This window comes from Oncorhynchus clarkii, chromosome 6 (assembly GCF_045791955.1).
Source record: "Oncorhynchus clarkii lewisi isolate Uvic-CL-2024 chromosome 6, UVic_Ocla_1.0, whole genome shotgun sequence".
NCBI classification, from domain to species: domain Eukaryota; kingdom Metazoa; phylum Chordata; class Actinopteri; order Salmoniformes; family Salmonidae; genus Oncorhynchus; species Oncorhynchus clarkii.
The window spans coordinates 90,288,060-90,306,943 of record NC_092152.1 but is presented as its reverse complement, the minus strand read 5'-3'; the positions used below and the strand labels follow the sequence as shown (position 1 = coordinate 90,306,943).

At 46.1% G+C, this 18,884-nt stretch overlaps 1 protein-coding gene across 1 annotated transcript in view; it reads right to left on the bottom strand.

The window, feature by feature from the left end:
* LOC139411797 (probable E3 ubiquitin-protein ligase HERC1) overlaps window positions 1-18,884 on the bottom strand; it is a 287,754-nt gene that overhangs the window by 102,226 nt on the left and 166,644 nt on the right. The window contains exons 55-56 of the mRNA XM_071158543.1: window positions 3,339-3,552; window positions 2,636-2,841 (exon numbers count right to left, since the gene is read on the bottom strand). Of these exons, the coding sequence (XP_071014644.1) occupies window positions 2,636-2,841; window positions 3,339-3,552 (420 nt within the window). The remainder of the gene's footprint in view (window positions 1-2,635; window positions 2,842-3,338; window positions 3,553-18,884) is intronic.

Sequence of the window (18,884 nt, the reverse complement as noted above, 5' to 3'; positions counted from 1 at the left end):
TACCCCTAACCCCTACTCACCCTAACCCTCTAACCTAACCCCTACTCACCCTAACCCTCTAACCTAACCCCTACTCACCCTAACCCTCTACCCTAACCCTCTACCCCTAACCCCTACTCACCCTAACCCTCTACCCTAACCCCTACTCACCCTAACCCTCTACCCTAACCCTCTACCCCTAACCCCTACTCACCCTAACCCTCTACCCTAACCCCTACTCACCCTACCCCTCTACCCTAACCCTCTACCCTAACCCTCTACCCATAACCCTCTACCCTAACCCTCTACCCTAACCCCTACTCACCCTAACCCTCTACCCTAACCCCTACTCACCCTAACCCTCTACCCTAACCCTCTACCCATAACCCTCTACCCTAACCCTCTACCCTAACCCTCTACCCTAACCCCTACTCACCCTAACCCTCTACCCTAACCCCTACTCACCCTAACCCTCTACCCTAACCCCTACTCACCCTAACCCTCTACCCTAACCCCTACTCACCCTAACCCTCTACCCTAACCCTCTATCCCTAACCCCTACTCACCCTTACCCTCTACCCCTAACCCCTACTCACCCTAACCCTCTACCCTAACCCCTACTCACCCTAACCCTCTACCCTAACCCTCTACCCCTAACCCCTACTCACCCTAACCCTCTACCCTAACCCTCTACCCTAACCCTCTACCCTAACCCCTACTCACCCTAACCCTCTACCCTAACCCCTACTCACCCTAACCCTCTACCCCTAACCCCTACTCACCCTACCCCTCTACCCCTAACCCTCTATCCTAACCCCTACTCACCCTACCCCTCTACCCTAACCCTCTACCCTAACCCTCTACCCATAACCCTCTACCCTAACCCTCTACCCTAACCCTCTACCCTAACCCCTACTCACCCTAACCCTCTACCCTAACCCTCTACCCTAACCCTCTACCCATAACCCTCTACCCTAACCCTCTACCCTAACCCCTACTCACCCTAACCCTCTACCCTAACCCCTACTCACCCTAACCCTCTACCCTAACCCCTACTCACCCTAACCCTCTACCCTAACCCCTACTCACCCAAACCCTCTAACCTAACCCTCTACCCCTAACCCCTACTCACCCTAACCCTCTACCCTAACCCTCTATCCCTAACCCTCTATGCCTAACCCTCTACGCCTAACCCCTACTCACCCTAACCCTCTACCCTTCTACCCTAACCCTCTACCCCTCTACCCTAACCTTCTACCCTAACCCCTACTCACCCTTACCCTCTACCCTAACCCTCTACCCCTAACCCTCTACCCTAACCCCTACTCACCCTAACCCCTACTCACCCTAACCCTCTACCCATAACCACTCCAGTACTCACCCTAACCCTCTACCCTAACCCTCTACCCTAACCCCTACTCACACTAACCCTCTACCCATAACCCTCTACCCATAACCCTCTACCCTAACCCTCTACCCTAACCCTCTACCAATAACCCTCAACCCATAACCCTCTACCCTAACCTCTACTCACCCTGACCCTCTACCCTAACCCTCTACCCTAACCCCTACTCACCCTAACCCTCTACCCTAACCCTCTACCCATAATCCTCTACCCTAACCCTCTACCCATAACTCTCTACCCTAACCCTCCACCCTAACCCTCTACCCTAACCCTCTACTCACCCTAACCCTCTACCCTAACCCCTCCAGTACTCACCCTAACCCTCTACCCTAACCCTCTACCCATAACCCTCTACAATAACCCTCTACCCATAACCCCTCCAGTACTCACCCGAACCCTCTACCCTAACCCTCTACCCATAACCCCTCCAGTACTCACCCTAACCCTCTACCCATAACCTTCTACCCTAACCCTCTACCCATAACCCCTCCAGTACTCACCCTAACCCTCTACCCATAACCCCTCCAATACTCACCCTAACCCTCCACCCTAACCCCTCCAGTACTCACCCTAACCCTCTACCCTAACCCCTCCAGTACTCACCCTAACCCTCTACCCTAACCCTCTACCCATAACCCTCTACAATAACCCTCTACAATAATCCTCTACCCATAACCCCTCCAGTACTCACCCGAACCACTCTACCCTAACACTCTACCCATAACCCCTCCAGTACTCACCCTAACCCTCTACCCTAACACTCTACCCTAACCCCTACTCACACTAACCCTCTACCCATAACCCTCTACCCTAACCCTCTACCAATAACCCTCAACCCATAACCCTCTACCCTAACCTCTACTCACCCTGACCCTCTATCCTAACCCCTACTCACCCTAACCCTCTACCCTAACCCTCTACCCATAATCCTCTACCCTAACCCTCTACCCTAACCCTCTACCCTCTACCCATAACCCTCTACCCTAACCCTCCACCCTAACCCTCTACCCTAACTCTCTACTCACCCTAACCCTCTACCCTAACCCCTCCAGTACTCACCCTAACCCTCTACCCATAACCCTCTACAATAACCCTCTACCCATAACCCCTCCAGTACTCACCCGAACCCTCTACCCTAACCCTCTACCCATAACCCCTCCAGTACTCACCCTAACCCTCTACCCTAACCCCTCCAGTACTCACCCTAACCCTCTACCCTAACCCTCTACCCATAACCCCTCCAGTACTCACCCTGCTCTGGTGAGCCTCCAACTTCACAGAAGAGCACTTGCGCAGGTCACCCGCCATGTCGGCAAAGGTTTGCGGCCGGCTCTGGTTGTCTCTGTCGTGAGCGGCCAGCGTGCGGACCAGCTGCTGAGCGGCCCACTGCCGGTGTCCCGAGGACAGACGAGAAGACAGGCAGCACGCAGCCAGCGCGTTGGCCAGCTCCAGAGGTCCTACAGCAGTGGGATGATAGGAAGGATGGGTATACAAATGTGCAATTAAACCTGCTGGAACCAAAACAAAAAGGGGGTGGAAGAAGGAACGGTGAGTGAGTTTTTTTGGGGGGGTGGGGGGTGGGGGGGGTAGATGAGAGGATGTTAATTATAACATAACATAATGAATGGTCCAAAACACTACGGTGATAATGACAACTAGCACGAGCACTGTGGAGGCTAGCACAAACTGCTAACAACAGCTAGTAGCTACATGTCTGTATGTACTGTCATCCCGTGTAGACAATCTGAAAATACGAGGCGACTACAAATCTATAATCACTGCCCCCCCCCCCTCTGCCCCCCCCCCCCCCGCCTTCAACCATTTCTTAAATGAAACATTCTAAATGAGCTGAGAAATATCTTTGTTCTTCCCATAATGAAATTTTACGTGTGACAGTATCGCAACGTCTAGAAATCTCCGAGGACCACAGAGGCCGACTCCGGGTCTCACGAACCTCTCTTCTCCGCGTCAGCCTTGTCATAGTTGGGTCTGAGCCGGGCCCCTTTATCAGCGAGTAGGGCCACGAGGGCCTGGGTGACCACGAAATTGGGTGACGTCACAAGCTTGTTCTCCTCGGCCACGCCCCTCAGGAAGCTGGGGAGGAACTTCCTCTGGACGGGGTCGTCTACCGTGGTCAGGTTCATCCCCGTTGCCGCCGAGATCAGATTCTAGAGACGGGTAGATATACAGGTTCTAGATCAGTCAGAGGAACCCTAACACGCTAGATCAGGTTCTAGAGACAGATAGATATACTGGTTCTAGAGACAGATAGATATACTGGTTCTAGAGACAGATAGATATACAGGTTCAAGAGACAGATAGATATACAGGTTCTAGAGACAGATAGATATACAGCTTCTAGATCAGTCAGAGGAACCCTAACACGCTAGATCGGGTTCTAGAGACAGATAGATATACTGGTTCTATAGACAGATAGATATACTGGTTCTAGAGACAGATAGATATACAGGTTCTAGAGACAGATAGATATACAGGTTCTAGAGACAGATAGATATACTGGTTCTAGAGACAGATAGATATACTGGTTCTAGAGACAGATAGATATACAGGTTCTAGAGACAGATAGATATACAGGTTCTAGATCAGTCAGAGGAACCCTAACACGCTAGATCAGGTTCTATAGACAGATAGATATACAGGTTCTAGAGACAGATAGATATACTGGTTCAAGAGACAGATAGATATACAGATTCTAGAGACAGATAGATATACTGGTTCTAGAGACAGATAGATATACTGGTTCTAGAGACAGATAGATATACAGGTTCAAGAGACAGATAGATATACAGGTTCTAGAGACAGATAGATATACAGGTTCTAGATCAGTCAGAGGAACCCTAACACGCTAGATCGGGTTCTAGAGACAGATAGATATACTGGTTCTATAGACAGATAGATATACTGGTTCTAGAGACAGATAGATATACAGGTTCTAGAGACAGATAGATATACAGGTTCTAGAGACAGATAGATATACTGGTTCTAGAGACAGATAGATATACTGGTTCTAGAGACAGATAGATATACAGGTTCTAGAGACAGATAGATATACAGGTTCTAGATCAGTCAGAGGAACCCTAACACGCTAGATCAGGTTCTATAGACAGATAGATATACAGGTTCTAGAGACAGATAGATATACTGGTTCAAGAGACAGATAGATATACAGATTCTAGAGACAGATAGATATACTGGTTCTAGAGACAGATAGATATACAGGTTCTAGATCAGTCAGAGGAACCCTAACACGCTAGATCGGGTTCTAGAGACAGATAGATATACTGGTTCTATAGACAGATATATATACTGGTTCTAGAGACAGATAGATATACTGGTTCTAGAGACAGATAGATATACTGGTTCTAGAGACAGATAGATATACAGGTTCTAGAGACAGATAGATATACTGGTTCTAGAGACAGATAGATATACTGGTTCTAGAGACAGATAGATATACTGGTTCTAGAGACAGATAGATATACTGGTTCTAGAGACAGATAGATATACAGGTTCTAGAGACAGATATATATACTGGTTCTAGAGACAGATAGATATACTGGTTCTAGAGACAGATAGATATACAGGTTCTAGAGACAGATAGATATACTGGTTCTAGAGACAGATAGATATACTGGTTCTAGAGACAGATAGATATACTGGTTCTATAGACAGATAGATATACTGGTTCTAGAGACAGATAGATATACTGGTTCTAGAGACAGATAGATATACTGGTTCTAGAGACAGATAGATATACAGGTTCTAGAGACAGATATATATACAGGTTCTAGAGACAGATAGATATACAGCTTCTAGATCAGTCAGAGGAACCCTAACACGCTAGATCGGGTTCTAGAGACAGATAGATATACTGGTTCTATAGACAGATAGATATACTGGTTCTAGAGACAGATAGATATACAGGTTCTAGAGACAGATAGATATACAGGTTCTAGAGACAGATAGATATACTGGTTCTAGAGACAGATAGATATACTGGTTCTAGAGACAGATAGATATACTGGTTCTAGAGACAGATAGATATACAGGTTCTAGAGACAGATATATATACTGGTTCTAGAGACAGATAGATATACTGGTTCTAGAGACAGATAGATATACAGGTTCTAGAGACAGATAGATATACTGGTTCTAGAGACAGATAGATATACTGGTTCTAGAGACAGATAGATATACAGGTTCTAGAGACAGATAGATATACTGGTTCTAGAGACAGATAGATATACTGATTCTATAGACAGATAGATATACTGGTTCTAGAGACAGATAGATATACTGGTTCTAGAGACAGATAGATATACTGGTTCTAGAGACAGATAGATATACAGGTTCTAGATCAGTCAGAGGAACCCTAACACGCTAGATCGGGTTCTAGAGACAGATAGATATACTGGTTCTAGAGACAGATAGATATACAGGTTCTAGATCAGTCAGAGGAACCCTAACACGCTGGATGGGGGTCGTCTATGGTGGTCAGGTTCATCTCCAGCAGAGCATTTGATTTATTCAGAGCAGCCCAACGGAGACCAGGATCTCATTCCCAATGGTGCCCCTGAGCACAAACAGTTTCTCACAACAGGAAGAACTATTTATATTCCAACTAAAATTAAATAAATAAGCACGAGGAACAACCTCAACACAAACAATTTCAACAAATAAACCATTACAATCAATGGAAACAACTGCAGTCCTCAATGAATTCAACACCAGAGACCTAAACTGACCAATCGGAACCAGGGAATCAAGAAGCAAGGGATGTTGGGAGTTATTCCAACAATGACAATGGGGGGGGGGGGGGGGGGGGGGGGGGCTTAAACTAAAGGAGTATTGTTAGAGACCAGAAGGAACTCAAGAGTTAACCAATCATTATTTTACTCGGAAGCCTGTGTACTAGGGCTTTGTGAATCAAACAGGACCTAGGAATTGATCAACGGGACTTTAATGAGGACCAGGCGTTTGCTACAGGAGACAGCGGTGAGTATTAATGAGGACCAGCCGTTTGCTAGAGGAGACAGTGGTGAATATTAATGAGGACCAGCCGTTTGCTAGAGGAGACAGTGGTGAGTATTAGTGGAAGTTAATGAGGACCAGCCGTTTGCTAGAGGAGTCAGTGGTGAGTATTAGTGAGGACCAGCCGTTTGCTAGAGGAGACAGTGGTGAGTATTAATGAGGACCAGCCGTTTGCTAGAGGAGACAGTGGTGAGTATTAATGAGGACCAGCCGTTTTCTAGAGGAGACAGTGGTGAGTATTAATGAGGACCAGCCGTTTGCTAGAGGAGACAGTGGTGAGTATTAATGAGGACCAGCCATTTTCTAGAGGAGACATTGGTGAGTATTAGTGAGGACCAGCCGTTTGCTAGAGGAGTCAGTGGTGAGTATTAATGAGGACCAGCCGTTTTCTAGAGGAGACAGTGGTGAGTATTAATGAGGACCAGCCGTTTGCTAGAGGAGACAGTGGTGAGTATTAATGAGGACCAGCCGTTTGCTAGAGGAGACAGTGGTGAGTATTAATGAGGACCAGCCGTTTGCTAGAGGAGACAGTGGTGAGTATTAATGAGGACCAGCCGTTTGCTAGAGGAGACAGTAGTGAGTATTAATGAGGACCAGCCATTTTCTAGAGGAGACAGTGGTGAGTATTAGTGAGGACCAGCCGTTTGCTAGAGGAGACAGTGGTGAGTATTAATGAGGACCAGCCGTTTGCTAGAGGAGACAGTGGTGAGTATTAATGAGGACCAGCCATTTTCTAGAGGAGACAGTGATGAGTATTAGTGGAAGTTAATGAGGACCAGTGGAGAGATAGAAGGAAGTCATTGGCTCAAGAGGTACACCGACTGTATTAAACACCGGCTGTATTGAACACCGGCTGTATTGAACACCGGCTGTATTAAACACCGGCTGTAATGAACACCGGCTGTATTCTACACCGGCTGTATTAAACACCGACTGTATTCTACACCGGCTGTATTAAACACCGGCTGTAATGAACACCGGCTGTATTAAACACCGGCTGTATTAAACACCGGCTGTATTAAACACCGACTGTATTAAACACCGGCTGTATTAAACACCGGCTGTATTAAACACCGGCTGTATTCTACACCGGCTGTATTGAACACCGACTGTATTAAACACCGGCTGTATTGAACACCGGCTGTATTAAACACCGGCTGTATTCTACACCGGCTGTATTAAACACCGGCTGTAATGAACACCGGCTGTATTAAACACCGGCTGTATTAAACACCGGCTGTATTAAACACCGACTGTATTAAACACCGGCTGTATTAAACACCGACTGTATTAAACACCGGCTGTATTGAACACCGGCTGTATTCTACACCGGCTGTATTCTACACCGGCTGTATTAAACACCGGCTGTATTAAACACCGACTGTATTAAACACCGGCTGTATTAAACACCGACTGTATTAAACACCGGCTGTATTCTACACCGGCTGTATTCTACACCGGCTGTATTAAACACCGGCTGTATTGAACACCGACTGTATTCTACACCGGCTGTATTCTACACCGGCTGTATTGAACACCGGCTGTATTAAACACCGGCTGTATTCTACACCGACTGTATTAAACACCGGCTGTATTGAACACCGGCTGTATTAAACACCGGCTGTATTGAACACCGACTGTATTAAACACCGGCTGTATTGAACACCGGCTGTATTAAACACCGGCTGTATTCTACACCGGCTGTATTCTACACCGGCTGTATTAAACACCGGCTGTATTCTACACCGGCTGTATTCTACACCGGCTGTATTAAACACCGGCTGTATTCTACACCGGCTGTATTAAACACCGGCTGTATTGAACACCGACTGTATTAAACACCGGCTGTATTGAACACCGACTGTATTAAACACCGGCTGTATTAAACACCGGCTGTAATGAACACCGGCTGTATTAAACACCGGCTGTATTAAACACCGGCTGTATTGAACACCGACTGTATTAAACACCGGCTGTATTCTACACCGGCTGTATTAAACACCGGCTGTATTAAACACCGGCTGTATTGAACACCGGCTGTATTAAACACCGGCTGTATTCTACACCGGCTGTATTAAACACCGGCTGTATTCTACACCGGCTGTATTGAACACCGGCTGTATTAAACACCGACTGTATTAAACACCGACTGTATTCTACACCGGCTGTATTGAACACCGGCTGTATTAAACACCGACTGTATTAAACACCGGCTGTAATGAACACCGGCTGTATTAAACACCGGCTGTATTAAACACCGGCTGTAATGAACACCGGCTGTATTAAACACCGGCTGTATTAAACACCGGCTGTATTGAACACCGACTGTATTAAACACCGGCTGTATTAAACACTGGCTGTAATGAACACCGGCTGTATTAAACACCGGCTGTATTAAACACCGGCTGTATTAAACACCGGCTGTATTAAACACCGGCTGTATTGAACACCGACTGTATTAAACACCGGCTGTATTCTACACCGGCTGTATTCTACACCGGCTGTATTAAACACCGGCTGTATTCTACACCGGCTGTATTAAACACCGGCTGTATTAAACACCGGCTGTATTAAACACCGGCTGTATTAAACACCGACTGTATTAAACACCGGCTGTATTCTACACCGACTGTATTAAACACCGGCTGTATTAAACACCGGCTGTATTCTACACCGGCTGTATTAAACACCGGCTGTATTCTACACCGGCTGTATTGAACACCGGCTGTATTAAACACCGGCTGTATTGAACACCGACTGTATTAAACACCGGCTGTATTGAACACCGACTGTATTAAACACCGGCTGTATTAAACACCGGCTGTATTCTACACCGGCTGTATTAAACACCGGCTGTATTCTACACCGGCTGTATTAAACACCGGCTGTATTCTACACCGACTGTATTAAACACCGGCTGTATTCTACACCGGCTGTATTCTACACCGGCTGTATTAAACACCGGCTGTATTGAACACCGACTGTATTAAACACCGGCTGTTTTGAACACCGACTGTATTAAACACCGGCTGTATTGAACACCGGCTGTATTAAACACCGGCTGTATTCTACACCGGCTGTATTCTACACCGGCTGTATTAAACACCGGCTGTATTCTACACCGGCTGTATTCTACACCGGCTGTATTAAACACCGGCTGTATTCTACACCGGCTGTATTAAACACCGGCTGTATTCTACACCGGCTGTATTAAACACTGGCTGTATTGAACACCGACTGTATTAAACACCGGCTGTATTAAACACCGGCTGTAATGAACACCGGCTGTATTAAACACCGGCTGTATTCTACACCGGCTGTATTAAACACCGGCTGTATTGAACACCGACTGTATTAAACACCGGCTGTATTCTACACCGGCTGTATTCTACACCGGCTGTATTAAACACCGGCTGTATTCTACACCGGCTGTATTAAACACTGGCTGTATTAAACACCGGCTGTATTGAACACCGGCTGTATTAAACACCGGCTGTATTCTACACCGGCTGTATTAAACACCGGCTGTATTCTACACCGGCTGTATTGAACACCGGCTGTATTAAACACCGACTGTATTAAACACCGGCTGTAATGAACACCGGCTGTATTAAACACCGGCTGTATTAAACACCGGCTGTAATGAACACCGGCTGTATTAAACACCGGCTGTATTAAACACCGGCTGTATTGAACACCGACTGTATTAAACACCGGCTGTATTAAACACTGGCTGTAATGAACACCGGCTGTATTAAACACCGGCTGTATTGAACACCGGCTGTATTAAACACCGACTGTATTAAACACCGGCTGTAATGAACACCGGCTGTATTAAACACCGGCTGTATTAAACACCGGCTGTATTGAACACCGACTGTATTAAACACCGGCTGTATTCTACACCGGCTGTATTCTACACCGGCTGTATTAAACACCGGCTGTATTCTACACCGGCTGTATTAAACACCGGCTGTATTAAACACCGGCTGTATTGAACACCGGCTGTATTAAACACCGACTGTATTAAACACCGGCTGTATTCTACACCGACTGTATTAAACACCGGCTGTATTAAACACCGGCTGTATTCTACACCGGCTGTATTAAACACCGGCTGTATTCTACACCGGCTGTATTGAACACCGGCTGTATTAAACACCGGCTGTATTGAACACCGACTGTATTGAACACCGACTGTATTAAACACCGGCTGTATTCTACACCGGCTGTATTAAACACCGGCTGTATTCTACACCGGCTGTATTGAACACCGGCTGTATTGAACACCGACTGTATTAAACACCGGCTGTATTAAACACCGGCTGTATTCTACACCGGCTGTATTAAACACCGGCTGTATTCTACACCGGCTGTATTAAACACCGGCTGTATTCTACACCGGCTGTATTCTACACCGACTGTATTGAACACCGACTGTATTAAACACCGGCTGTATTAAACACCGGCTGTATTCTACACCGGCTGTATTAAACACCGGCTGTATTAAACACCGGCTGTATTAAACACCGACTGTATTGAACACCGACTGTATTAAACACCGGCTGTATTCTACACCGGCTGTATTAAACACCGGCTGTATTGAACACCGGCTGTATTAAACACCGGCTGTATTGAACACCGCCTGTATTAAACACCGGCTGTATTCTACACCGGCTGTATTCTACACTGGCTGTATTCTACACCGGCTGTATTCTACACCGGCTGTATTAAACACCGGCTGTATTAAACACCGGCTGTATTCTACACCGGCTGTATTCTACACCGGCTGTATTGAACACCGGCTGTATTCTACACCGGCTGTATTCTACACCGGCTGTATTCTACACCGGCTGTATTCTACACCGGCTGTATTCTACACCGGCTGTATTAAACACCGGCTGTATTCTACACCGACTGTATTGAACACCGGCTGTATTCTACACCGGCTGTATTCTACACCGGCTGTATTAAACACCGGCTGTATTCTACACCGACTGTATTGAACACCGGCTGTATTCTACACCGGCTGTATTCTACACCGGCTGTATTAAACACCGGCTGTATTCTACACCGACTGTATTGAACACCGGCTGTATTCTACACCGGCTGTATTCTACACCGGCTGTATTAAACACCGGCTGTATTAAACACCGACTGTATTAAACACCGGCTGTATTAAACACCGGCTGTATTAAACACCAGCTGTATTAAACACCGGCTGTATTCTACACCGACTGTATTGAACACCGGCTGTATTCTACACCGGCTGTATTCTACACCGGCTGTATTCTACACCGGCTGTATTAAACACCGGCTGTATTCTACACCGGCTGTATTCTACACCGGCTGTATTAAACACCGGCTGTATTCTACACCGGCTGTATTAAACACCGGCTGTATTGAACACCGACTGTATTAAACACCGGCTGTATTGAACACCGACTGTATTAAACACCGGCTGTATTAAACACCGGCTGTAATGAACACCGGCTGTATTAAACACCGGCTGTATTAAACACCGGCTGTATTGAACACCGACTGTATTAAACACCGGCTGTATTCTACACCGGCTGTATTAAACACCGGCTGTATTAAACACCGGCTGTATTGAACACCGGCTGTATTAAACACCGGCTGTATTCTACACCGGCTGTATTAAACACCGGCTGTATTCTACACCGGCTGTATTGAACACCGGCTGTATTAAACACCGACTGTATTAAACACCGACTGTATTCTACACCGGCTGTATTGAACACCGGCTGTATTAAACACCGACTGTATTAAACACCGGCTGTAATGAACACCGGCTGTATTAAACACCGGCTGTATTAAACACCGGCTGTAATGAACACCGGCTGTATTGAACACCGGCTGTATTAAACACCGGCTGTATTGAACACCGACTGTATTAAACACCGGCTGTATTAAACACTGGCTGTAATGAACACCGGCTGTATTAAACACCGGCTGTATTAAACACCGGCTGTATTAAACACCGGCTGTATTAAACACCGGCTGTATTGAACACCGACTGTATTAAACACCGGCTGTATTCTACACCGGCTGTATTCTACACCGGCTGTATTAAACACCGGCTGTATTCTACACCGGCTGTATTAAACACCGGCTGTATTAAACACCGGCTGTATTAAACACCGGCTGTATTAAACACCGACTGTATTAAACACCGGCTGTATTCTACACCGACTGTATTAAACACCGGCTGTATTAAACACCGGCTGTATTCTACACCGGCTGTATTAAACACCGGCTGTATTCTACACCGGCTGTATTGAACACCGGCTGTATTAAACACCGGCTGTATTGAACACCGACTGTATTAAACACCGGCTGTATTGAACACCGACTGTATTAAACACCGGCTGTATTAAACACCGGCTGTATTCTACACCGGCTGTATTAAACACCGGCTGTATTCTACACCGGCTGTATTAAACACCGGCTGTATTCTACACCGACTGTATTAAACACCGGCTGTATTCTACACCGGCTGTATTCTACACCGGCTGTATTAAACACCGGCTGTATTGAACACCGACTGTATTAAACACCGGCTGTATTGAACACCGACTGTATTAAACACCGGCTGTATTGAACACCGGCTGTATTAAACACCGGCTGTATTCTACACCGGCTGTATTCTACACCGGCTGTATTAAACACCGGCTGTATTCTACACCGGCTGTATTCTACACCGGCTGTATTAAACACCGGCTGTATTCTACACCGGCTGTATTAAACACCGGCTGTATTCTACACCGGCTGTATTAAACACTGGCTGTATTGAACACCGACTGTATTAAACACCGGCTGTATTAAACACCGGCTGTAATGAACACCGGCTGTATTAAACACCGGCTGTATTAAACACCGGCTGTAATGAACACCGGCTGTATTAAACACCGGCTGTATTCTACACCGGCTGTATTAAACACCGGCTGTATTGAACACCGGCTGTATTAAACACCGGCTGTATTCTACACCGGCTGTATTAAACACTGGCTGTATTAAACACCGGCTGTATTGAACACCGGCTGTATTAAACACCGGCTGTATTCTACACCGGCTGTATTAAACACCGGCTGTATTCTACACCGGCTGTATTGAACACCGGCTGTATTAAACACCGACTGTATTAAACACCGGCTGTAATGAACACCGGCTGTATTAAACACCGGCTGTATTAAACACCGGCTGTAATGAACACCGGCTGTATTAAACACCGGCTGTATTAAACACCGGCTGTATTGAACACCGACTGTATTAAACACCGGCTGTATTAAACACTGGCTGTAATGAACACCGGCTGTATTAAACACCGGCTGTATTGAACACCGGCTGTATTAAACACCGACTGTATTAAACACCGGCTGTAATGAACACCGGCTGTATTAAACACCGGCTGTATTAAACACCGGCTGTATTGAACACCGACTGTATTAAACACCGGCTGTATTCTACACCGGCTGTATTCTACACCGGCTGTATTAAACACCGGCTGTATTCTACACCGGCTGTATTAAACACCGGCTGTATTAAACACCGGCTGTATTGAACACCGGCTGTATTAAACACCGACTGTATTAAACACCGGCTGTATTCTACACCGACTGTATTAAACACCGGCTGTATTAAACACCGGCTGTATTCTACACCGGCTGTATTAAACACCGGCTGTATTCTACACCGGCTGTATTGAACACCGGCTGTATTAAACACCGGCTGTATTGAACACCGACTGTATTGAACACCGACTGTATTAAACACCGGCTGTATTCTACACCGGCTGTATTAAACACCGGCTGTATTCTACACCGGCTGTATTGAACACCGGCTGTATTGAACACCGACTGTATTAAACACCGGCTGTATTAAACACCGGCTGTATTCTACACCGGCTGTATTAAACACCGGCTGTATTCTACACCGGCTGTATTAAACACCGGCTGTATTCTACACCGGCTGTATTCTACACCGACTGTATTGAACACCGACTGTATTAAACACCGGCTGTATTAAACACCGGCTGTATTCTACACCGGCTGTATTAAACACTGGCTGTATTAAACACCGGCTGTATTAAACACCGACTGTATTGAACACCGACTGTATTAAACACCGGCTGTATTCTACACCGGCTGTATTAAACACCGGCTGTATTGAACACCGGCTGTATTAAACACCGGCTGTATTGAACACCGCCTGTATTAAACACCGGCTGTATTCTACACCGGCTGTATTCTACACTGGCTGTATTCTACACCGACTGTATTGAACACCGGCTGTATTCTACACCGGCTGTATTCTACACCGGCTGTATTAAACACCGGCTGTATTAAACACCGACTGTATTAAACACCGGCTGTATTAAACACCAGCTGTATTAAACACCGGCTGTATTCTACACCGACTGTATTGAACACCGGCTGTATTAAACACCGGCTGTATTGAACACCGGCTGTATTCTACACCGGCTGTATTCTACACCGGCTGTATTCTACACCGGCTGTATTCTACACCGACTGTATTGAACACCGGCTGTATTAAACACCTGCTGTATTAAACACCGGCTGTATTCTACACCGGCTGTATTCTACACCGGCTGTATTAAACACCGGCTGTATTAAACACCGGCTGTATTCTACACCGGCTGTATTCTACACCGGCTGTATTCTACACCTGCTGTATTAAACACCGGCTGTATTCTACACCGGCTGTATTCTACACCGGCTGTATTCTACACCGGCTGTATTAAACACCGGCTGTATTCTACACCGGCTGTATTCTACACCGGCTGTATTAAACACCGGCTGTATTAAACACCGGCTGTATTCTACACCGGCTGTATTCTACACCGGCTGTATTAAACACCGGCTGTATTCTACACCGGCTGTATTCTACACCGGCTGTATTAAACACCGGCTGTATTAAACACCGGCTGTATTCTACACCGGCTGTATTCTACACCGGCTGTATTCTACACCGACTGCATTAAACACCGGCTGTATTAAACACCGACTGTATTAAACACCGGCTGTATTCTACACCGGCTGTATTAAACACCGGCTGTATTAAACACCGGCTGTATTAAACACCGGCTGTATTAAACACCGGCTGTATTGAACACCGACTGTATTAAACACCGGCTGTATTCTACACCGGCTGTATTAAACACCGACTGTATTAAACACCGGCTGTATTCTACACCGGCTGTATTAAACACCGACTGTATTAAACACCGGCTGTATTCTACACCGGCTGTATTAAACACCGGCTGTATTAAACACCGGCTGTATTAAACACCGGCTGTATTAAACACCAGCTGTATTAAACACCGGCTGTATTCTACACCGGCTGTATTAAACACCGACTGTATTAAACACCGGCTGTATTCTACACCGGCTGTATTAAACACCGACTGTATTAAACACCGGCTGTATTCTACACCGACTGTATTAAACACCGGCTGTATTAAACACCGGCTGTATTAAACACCAGCTGTATTAAACACCGGCTGTATTCTACACCGGCTGTATTAAACACCGACTGTATTAAACACCGGCTGTATTAAACACCGACTGTATTAAACACCGGCTGTATTAAACACCGGCTGTATTCTACACCGGCTGTATTAAACACTGGCTGTATTAAACACCGGCTGTATTAAACACCGACTGTATTGAACACCGACTGTATTAAACACCGGCTGTATTCTACACCGGCTGTATTAAACACCGGCTGTATTGAACACCGGCTGTATTAAACACCGGCTGTATTGAACACCGCCTGTATTAAACACCGGCTGTATTCTACACCGGCTGTATTCTACACTGGCTGTATTCTACACCGACTGTATTGAACACCGGCTGTATTCTACACCGGCTGTATTCTACACCGGCTGTATTAAACACCGGCTGTATTAAACACCGACTGTATTAAACACCGGCTGTATTAAACACCAGCTGTATTAAACACCGGCTGTATTCTACACCGACTGTATTGAACACCGGCTGTATTAAACACCGGCTGTATTGAACACCGGCTGTATTCTACACCGGCTGTATTCTACACCGGCTGTATTCTACACCGGCTGTATTCTACACCGACTGTATTGAACACCGGCTGTATTAAACACCTGCTGTATTAAACACCGGCTGTATTCTACACCGGCTGTATTCTACACCGGCTGTATTAAACACCGGCTGTATTAAACACCGGCTGTATTCTACACCGGCTGTATTCTACACCGGCTGTATTCTACACCTGCTGTATTAAACACCGGCTGTATTCTACACCGGCTGTATTCTACACCGGCTGTATTCTACACCGGCTGTATTAAACACCGGCTGTATTCTACACCGGCTGTATTCTACACCGGCTGTATTAAACACCGGCTGTATTAAACACCGGCTGTATTCTACACCGGCTGTATTCTACACCGGCTGTATTAAACACCGGCTGTATTCTACACCGGCTGTATTCTACACCGGCTGTATTAAACACCGGCTGTATTAAACACCGGCTGTATTCTACACCGGCTGTATTCTACACCGGCTGTATTCTACACCGACTGCATTAAACACCGGCTGTATTAAACACCGACTGTATTAAACACCGGCTGTATTCTACACCGGCTGTATTAAACACCGGCTGTATTAAACACCGGCTGTATTAAACACCGGCTGTATTAAACACCGGCTGTATTGAACACCGACTGTATTAAACACCGGCTGTATTCTACACCGGCTGTATTAAACACCGACTGTATTAAACACCGGCTGTATTCTACACCGGCTGTATTCTACACCGGCTGTATTAAACACCGGCTGTATTCTACACCGGCTGTATTAAACACCGGCTGTATTAAACACCGGCTGTATTAAACACCGGCTGTATTAAACACCAGCTGTATTAAACACCGGCTGTATTCTACACCGGCTGTATTAAACACCGACTGTATTAAACACCGGCTGTATTCTACACCGGCTGTATTAAACACCGGCTGTATTAAACACCGGCTGTATTAAACACCGGCTGTATTAAACACCAGCTGTATTAAACACCGGCTGTATTAAACACCGGCTGTATTAAACACCGGCTGTATTGAACACCGACTGTATTAAACACCGGCTGTATTAAACACCGGCTGTATTCTACACCGGCTGTATTGAACACCGGCTGTATTGAACACCGGCTGTATTCTACACCGGCTGTATTAAACACCGGCTGTATTCTACACCGGCTGTATTCTACACCGACTGTATTAAACACCGGCTGTATTAAACACCGGCTGTATTAAACACCGGCTGTATTAAACACCGGCTGTATTGAACACCGACTGTATTAAACACCGGCTGTATTAAACACCGGCTGTATTAAACACCGACTGTATTAAACACCGGCTGTATTGAACACCGACTGTATTAAACACCGGCTGTATTGAACACCGACTGTATTAAACACCGGCTGTATTAAACACCGGCTGTATTAAACACCGGCTGTATTAAACACCGGCTGTATTAAACACCGACTGTATTAAACACCGGCTGTATTAAACACCGGCTGTATTAAACACCGGCTGTATTAAACACCGGCTGTATTAAACACCGGCTGTATTAAACACCGGCTGTATTAAACACCGGCTGTATTCTACACCGGCTGTATTCTACACCGGCTGTATTCTACACCGGCTGTATTAAACACCGGCTGTATTCTACACCGGCTGTATTGAACACCGGCTGTATTAAACACCGGCTGTATTCTACACCGACTGTATTAAACACTGGCTGTATTAAACACCTGCTGTATTCTACACCGACTGTATTAAACACCGGCTGTATTAAACACCGGCTGTATTCTACACCGGCTGTATTCTACACCGGCTGTATTAAACACCGGCTGTATTCTACACCGGCTGTATTCTACACCGGCTGTATTAAACACCGGCTGTATTCTACACCGGCTGTATTCTACACCGACTGTATTCTACACCGGCTGTATTCTACACCGGCTGTATTCTACACCGGCTGTATTCTACACCGGCTGTATTCTACACCGGCTGTATTAAACACCGGCTGTATTAAACACCGGCTGTATTCTACACCGGCTGTATTCTACACCGGCTGTATTAAACACCGGCTGTATTCTACACCGACTGTATTAAACACCGGCTGTATTAAACACCGACTGTATTCTACACCGGCTGTATTCTACACCGGCTGTATTCTACACCGGCTGTATTCTACACCGGCTGTATTAAACACCGGCTGTATTAAACACCGACTGTATTCTACACCGGCTGTATTAAACACCGGCTGTATTCTACACCGGCTGTATTAAACACCGACTGTATTAAACACCGGCTGTATTAAACACCGGCTGTATTAAACACCGGCTGTATTGAACACCGGCTGTATTAAAC